This window comes from Centroberyx gerrardi, chromosome 24 (assembly GCF_048128805.1).
Source record: "Centroberyx gerrardi isolate f3 chromosome 24, fCenGer3.hap1.cur.20231027, whole genome shotgun sequence".
NCBI classification, from domain to species: Eukaryota; Metazoa; Chordata; class Actinopteri; order Beryciformes; family Berycidae; genus Centroberyx; species Centroberyx gerrardi.
In genome coordinates, this window is record NC_136020.1 from 21,905,425 (window position 1) to 21,912,719 (window position 7,295).

Sequence of the window (7,295 nt, forward strand, 5' to 3'; positions counted from 1 at the left end):
GATATGTCCGCTGCCAGCAGTCTCCTATCTGAAGAGCAGTTTCTGTGCTGCATCTGTCTGGATGTGTTCACTGATCCAGTCTCCACACCATGTGGACACAACTTCTGCAAAAACTGCATCACACAGCACTGGGATATTAATGCCCCATGCCGGTGTCCCATGTGTAAAGAGGCTTTTGACAGAAGACCTCTGCTGCGGGTCAATACTTTAATATCTGAGATGGCTGCTCAGTCCAGAAAGTCAGCTCAGATGAAAGCCAGCAGCTGCCCAGACCAACGATGTGCCAAACCAGGAGAAGTTCCCTGTGACGTCTGCACTGGGACCAAACTGAAGGCCCTGAAGTCCTGCCTGGTGTGTCTGGCCTCCTACTGTGAGACTCACCTGGAGCCTCATCAGAGAATGACGGGCCTGAAAAGACACAAGCTGATCGATCCTGTGGAGAACCTGGAAGGCAGGATGTGTAAGAAGCATGACAGACCGCTGGAGCTGTTCTGCAAGACGGACCAGATGTGTGTTTGTCAGTTCTGCACTGAGTCAGACCACAAGTCACATCACTTTGTCCCTCTGAAGGAAGGATATGAAGGAAAGAAGGCTGAGCTGGGGAAGACGGAGGCTGAAATTCAGCAGAAGATCCAGGAGAGACAACTGAAGATTCAGGAGATCAAACACTCAGTAGAGCTCAGCGAGGAAGATGCAGACAGAGAGATAGCAGACAGTGTGCGGGTCTTCACCGCTCTGATGCAGTCTGTGGAGAGAGGCCAGGCTGAGCTCACTGAGGCGATCGAAGAGAAGCAGAAAACAACAGAGAAACAGGCTGAAGGCTTCATCAAAGAGCTGGAACAGGAAATCTCTGAGCTGATGAAGAGAACCGCTGAGGTGGAGCAGCTCTCACGCACTGAAGACCACCTCCACCTCCTCCAAAGCTTCCCATCCCTGAACACTCCTCCACACACCAAGGACTGGACAGAGGTCAGTGTCCATCGCTCATCATATGAGGGGACTGTGAGGAGAGCTGTGGCTCAGCTGGAGGAGACTCTCAGGACAGAGAAGAAGAAGCTGAGTGTTGATGTTGAGCTGAAGAGGGTCCAGCAGTATGCAGTGGATGTGACTCTGGATCCTGATACAGCACATCCCCATCTCATCCTGTCTGATGATGGGAAACAAGTAAAAGATGGTGATGTAAAGAAGAATCTCCCAGACAACCCAGAGAGATTCTCTCTTTATGTCAATGTCTTAGGAAAGCAGAGCTTCTCTTCAGGAAGATTTTACTATGAGGTTCAGGTTAAAGGGAAGACTGAGTGGGGTTTAGGAGTGGCCAGAGGGTCGATCGACAGGAAGGGATTAATGAGTCCGAGTCCTGATAATGGCTACTGGACTGTATGGTTGAGTAATGGAAATGACTACAGAGCTCTTGCTGACCCTCCTGTCCTCCTCTCTGTGAAATCGAAGCCTCAGAAGGTGGGGGTGTTTGTGGATTATGAGGAGGGTCTGGTCTCCTTTCATGACGTAGATGCTGCAGCTCTTATCTACTCCTTTACTGGCTGCACCTTCACTGAGAAACTCTACCCATTCTTCAATCCCGGTCTTAATGATGGTGGTACAAACTCCGCCCCTCTGATCATCTCTCCTGTCAATCACACAGATTAGACTAATCATTAGTTTTTCTCAGATAGGATTCATTAATATTTAAGATAACACATTTACATATTCAAGGGAAGTATATATGTTTTCCTATTTTTTTCAGGTAACTGTTAAGTCATTTTAATGTTGAAGAATTGTAATTAAAAAAACAAAAAAACACTTTATAACTTTCTACTTCATGGCAAAACTTGTAATAAAAAAACAATGTTTGTTAAAGTTAAATACAGTAAACGTTTGATTACAGATTCTGGTTGAAATGGTGAATGCTCTTTTCTCATTTATATCCTGTTTTTATTTATGTAACCTATTACAATTTACTGCTGCAAAAGATTAATTTCCCCACAGGGATCATTCAAGTATAATATAATCTATTCTAATCTAATAACTCTGCAAAGTAATGTCATATCAGAAATCAGAAGCATTTGCTAAAATCACTTAAACATGTCTATGTGATAAATTAAAAATGTGTTATTATTGTCAGATCATTGTACATATTCTGAGCTTTGTATGTTGACACAATTATTGAAAAGCAGTTCATGAATAAGAAGTAATTCTGCAGTTTGTTTCTCACATTTAAAGATTTTTTGTTTTTGAATAAAAACAAATGAAACACACTTGTATGGTTACATGACTGCTATTTACCAGAATGCTTAAATTATTTAACATTTGACTGATATCAAAGCTTGAAAAATGTTATTGTTCTAAAGGTAATTGGCAGTTAGAGCACAGAAATGAATCTGGTCTATTCCACACTGATGAGACGCCAAATCATAAGATTAGAAACACAATCAGCTGTTGTCAGCCATTGTTGCCATGAGCTGTGGACCTCCAATATGGCCGCCAGAGGGCAGCATCCACCAGCTGAAAGCCCTCTATAGCAGTGATTCTCAACCTTTTTCATATCAAGGACCCCTAAAGTCGTACACACTAGGCCCACGAACCCCCATTTGACCCAAATCTGAGAATATTGTTATTGTTAGATATGTTTTTGTCTAAAATTCAATGACTGTCTGTATTGTAGATGGAGAGATAACAGTGAAGCTATGATCAAAATAGTCTACATTTATTCTACATTCTCTAACTGTTAACTTCTTGTAAAATAGCCTAAATAATGGTGAAGTTTACTGAAAGAGCCCTGAGTTTCCGGATGGCGGAGAGCCTCTGCTGACAGTGTTTCCGGATGTCGGTGGAATGTGGATCGAAGCTGAGTTTATTGTCCAGGGTGACACCAAGGTATTTGAAGCTCTCCACCATCTCGACTGTTTCAGTGTTGATGGAGACGAGGCGGTGGGGGGTGCTGGAGTTCCTTTGTCTCGGAGACATTGAGGTGTAGTTGGTTATCTGTACACCACTGAGTGAAGTGGGAGATGGAGTGTCACTGAATTATTGTCCTTAAGGAGTGCAAGTATGGCTGTGTCATCTGAATATTTGAAGTATTTTGTGATGGGGGAGGGGCTGAGACAGTCATTGGTGTAAAGGGTGTACAGAAAGGGGCTCAGAACAGCCTTGGGGGGCTCCGGTGTTGATGATGATGATGGTTGATGATGTGGTGGTGCCCACCCTGACGGTTTGGGGTCTGTTGACTGAGGAAACTGTGAACCCAGCGGATGAGGAGAGGGGGGACAGAGAGATGGTGAAGTCTGTTTATCATCAGATGCCGTTGGATGGTATTAAAGACAGAGCTGAAGTCCATGAAGAGAACCCTGGCATTGTGGCCAGGGGAGTCCGGGTGCTGTAGGAGGGTGTGGAGGAGACATGACACAGCATCCTCCCTTCCTCGTTTGGCTTTGTATGCAAACTGGTGAGGGTCCAGTTGTGGGCTGACAACAGGAAGGATGGAGTTCAACACCAGTTTTTCAAAGCATTTCATAATTATGGAAGTGAGCGCTACTGGTCTGAAGTGGTTTAGTTCAGAGGCGCGGAGGTTTTTTTTGGGGGGGACCGGTGTGATAGTGGAAGTTTTCCAGAGAGTGGGTACAGTTGCTGTCTGGAGGGATTGGCAGAAGATGCAGTGGAGCACAGGAGAGATTTCCACGGCGCAGGTCTTCAGCGGTCGTCCTGGGATGCCGTCTGGACCCGGTGCCTTGCCCGGCTTGCACCTCGACAGCTGCCGACGGACATCTTCTTCTGTGAAAGGGGCAGAGTGTGTCTGCTCAGGGACGGGCAGGGTGCCTAGCAGTCTCTCACACTCATTAGAGCAGTTGTAGGTGTCAAAGCGGGCGTAAAAAGTGTTCAGGTCTTTGGTGAATGAGGCAGGGTCTGTGGGTGATGGTATGTTTGGTTTAGTTTTGTTCCCTGTGAGTGTTCTCACCCTCTGAAAAGCCTGTTTGGTGTTCATACTGCTGAATTCTTGTTCGAGTTTGAATTAAATGTATCTTAAATGTATCTTCTGTCAAAAGTATGTTACTGTAATCGTGATCAAAGCTGAATCTGGCAACAAAACATTACTAATGTAACTGCAGTAAAAGGCGGAGCGACACTGGAAACAGAGGAGAGTTTCAGCGTCACGTTGCGGAATAGAAAGTGAAAGTAACTCAAAACGACAACATTGCTGCAGGCGAGAAAAGTCTCTCTGTTTCTCTCCAAAGAAAACAGAACTAGAGGTGAGTACAGCAGATAATATTTACTGTGTTTAAACAGAGAGCGATAACACAAACCTGAAAACTTCCCGTTTTTCAGTTTGTACCGGCAAGATTTCAATGAAACGCAATATAACTTTGTCAAAATGATTTTCGCTATTAGTAGAGAAAAAGAAGTCCAAAAAGAGACTCCACTGGCGTTTCAGGCAGTCTTAAAGTGAAAAAGAGGAGAGCTAAGGAGTGTCCAGTAATTTAAAAAGCCTTTATCAGCATGACTAAACAGAAACAGGACAGACAAACCCCGTCTTTACCGGTCACATGCAACCATCTACAACACATGCACACGGCGGCTGGCACACACACACACACGCATTTTAATGGCGCCGTGAAATTTGTTCTCCGCATTTTCCCATCTTGGCCCGTCCTTCCTCTGCGGGGCAGGCCAGGAGCGGTGGGCAGCTTTATACAGCGCCCGGGGACCGACTTCTTAATGTTCATCGCTGGTCAGGCGACGATCTTCTTGCATGTTTTTAGTAGGGGTTCTTATCGATGTTATATGGAGGAAACCCCAAGTGAGCACGGGGAGAACATGCAAACTCCACACAGAAAGGCCCTTTTCACGAGATAACCCACCTGGGCACTAGGCACCGAAGGCGTGGGGAGAACATGCCGCCAGTGCCTTTTTAATCTTCCAACAGGAAGGACAGTGTTAATACAACATGTTTAATTCCTTGTATTCTTGTGCTGTCTTTCCTTGTGAATTAATGTATAATGTGTGTGTGTCTGTTTTGCAATAAAAAAAGAAACACAATAGACAAACTGTGGCCACATAGCAACAAACAGAAAGGCACAAAATACCTTAGTTAGACCCATTATCTTCATAATTATCATTACTGTCAGCATTAACATCATTTTCATTGTAACTATAATAGATAATATCAGCTCCTTCATTATTACTTATACTTAAAGGCAAACTGAGCAGGATTTTCCCTCTTGAAATAGCATAAACTCATCCAAAAATGATCCGACTCAATCATGACTTCGGGCCCATTGGTAGTGTGTGACAGTGTGTGTGTCTGCAGAGAGAGAGCCTGCTGCCTTCTGCCTGGATTTTATTATTTCTGAATGTTTGGGACGTTTCTGGGCGTCGAACTTTTGGCAGTGGGTGTGTCCGCCTGCAACCAAAACCACTGCTGAATCCTTTTATATCTAAACAATTTATATCTAAACAATTTGGTATGCAGGCTTCTTGGACCTTTACTTTGTTTGAAAGTAGCTGAAGAATTGTCAAAAAAAATTTTAAGCTATTATCATTGAGGAATTCTGTATAACAATGTTATTATTTCACACTTTCACTTTAGGTCTCAGTGTCTAGATATGTCCGCTGCCAGCAGTCTCCTATCTGAAGAGCAGTTCCTGTGCTCCATCTGTCTGGATGTGTTCACTGATCCAGTCTCCACACCATGTGGACACAGCTTCTGCAAAAACTGCATCACACAGCACTGGGATGTTAGTGTCCAGTGCCAGTGTCCCATGTGTAATAACCTTTTCTACAGAAGACCTGAGCTGCATGTCAACACTTTCATATCTGAGATGGCTGCTCAGTTCAGAAAGTCAGCTCAGATGAAAGCCAGCAGCTGCCCAGACCAACGATGTGCCAAACCAGGAGAAGTTCCCTGTGACGTCTGCACTGGGACCAAACTGAAGGCCCTGAAGTCCTGCCTGGTGTGTCTGGCCTCCTACTGTGAGACTCACCTGGAGCCTCATCAGAGAATGACGGGCCTGAAAAAACACAAGCTGATCGATCCTGTGGAGAACCTGGAAGGCAGGATGTGTAAGAAGCATGACAGACCGCTGGAGCTGTTCTGCAAGACGGACCAGATGTGTGTTTGTCAGTTCTGCACTGAGTCAGACCACAAGTCACATCACTTTGTCCCTCTGAAGGAAGGATGTGAAGGAAAGAAGGCTGAGCTGGGGAAGACGGAGGCTGAAATTCAGCAGAAGATCCAGGAGAGACGACTGAAGATTGAGGAGATCAAACACTCAGTAGAGCTCAGCGAGGAAGATGCAGACAGAGAGATAGCAGACAGTGTGCGGGTCTTCACCGCTCTGATGCAGTCTGTGGAGAGAGGCCAGGCTGAGCTCATTGAGACGATCCAAGAGAAGCAGAAAACAACAGAGAAACAGGCTGAAGGCTTCATCAAAGAGCTGGAACAGGAAATCTCTGAGCTGATGAAGAGAACCGCTGAGGTGGAGCAGCTCTCACGCACTGAAGACCACCTCCACCTCCTCCAAAGCTTCCCATCCCTGAACACTCCTCCACACACCAAGGACTGGACAGAGGTCAGTGTCCATCGCTCATCATATGAGGGGACTGTGAGGAGAGCTGTGGCTCAGCTGGAGGAGACTCTCAGGAAAGAGATGGAGAAACTGCTTGTTGTTGAGCTGAAGAGGGTCCAGCAGTATGCAGTGGATGTGACTCTGGATCCTGATACAGCACATCCCGTTCTCATCCTGTCTGATGATGGGAAACAAGTAAATCATGGTGATGTAAGGAAGAATCTCCCAGACAACCCAGAGAGATTTTCTCCTTGTGCCTGTGTCTTAGGAAAGCAGAGCTTCTCTTCAGGAAGATTTTACTACGAGGTTCAGGTTAAAGGGAAGACTGAGTGGGATTTAGGAGTGGCCAGAGGGTCGATCAACAGGAAGGGAGGAATCACAGTGAGTCCCAAGAATGGCTACTGGATTGTATGTTTGAGGAATGGAAATAAGTACAAAGCACGTGCTGACCCTCGTGTCCTCCTCTCTGTGAAATCGAAGCCTCAGAAGGTGGGGGTGTTTGTGGATTATGAGGAGGGTCTGGTCTCCTTTTATGACGTAGATGCTGCAGCTCTTATCTACTCCTTTACTGGCTGCACCTTCACTGAGAAACTCTACCCAATCTTCTGTCCCAGTTTTAATTATGGTGGTGAAAACTCCGCCCCTCTGATCATCTCTCCTGTCAATCACACAGATTAGACTAATCATTAGTTTTTCTCAGATAGGATTCGTTAATATTTAAGATAACACATTTAC

The 7,295-nt window shown here is 45.3% G+C and overlaps 2 protein-coding genes across 6 annotated transcripts; both read left to right on the forward strand.

The window, feature by feature from the left end:
• Positions 1-1,853, forward strand: LOC144538104 (E3 ubiquitin-protein ligase TRIM39-like). 2 transcript variants are annotated; one of them, XM_078282042.1, is made up of 2 exons: positions 4-230; positions 264-1,853. In XM_078282042.1, the coding sequence occupies exons 1-2, from the start codon at positions 4-6 to the stop codon at positions 1,645-1,647; spliced, it is 1,611 nt and encodes a 536-aa protein (XP_078138168.1). In that variant the 3' UTR covers positions 1,648-1,853. The 2 variants fall into 2 exon arrangements, with proteins under 2 accessions (XP_078138169.1, XP_078138168.1); XM_078282043.1 differs by having other exon boundaries at positions 1-1,853.
• A 3,741-nt stretch (positions 1,854-5,594) lies between these two features.
• Positions 5,595-7,295, forward strand: LOC139921585 (E3 ubiquitin-protein ligase TRIM21-like). Of its 4 annotated transcripts, none has more exons than XM_078281970.1 (2): positions 5,598-6,311; positions 6,363-7,295. In XM_078281970.1, exons 1-2 carry the CDS (start codon positions 5,598-5,600, stop codon positions 7,236-7,238), a joined length of 1,590 nt encoding a protein of 529 aa, XP_078138096.1. In that variant the 3' UTR covers positions 7,239-7,295. The 4 variants fall into 4 exon arrangements, with proteins under 4 accessions (XP_078138098.1, XP_078138096.1, XP_078138097.1 ...); XM_078281971.1 differs by having other exon boundaries at positions 5,598-6,276; positions 6,400-7,295; XM_078281969.1 differs by having other exon boundaries at positions 5,598-5,824; positions 5,858-7,295.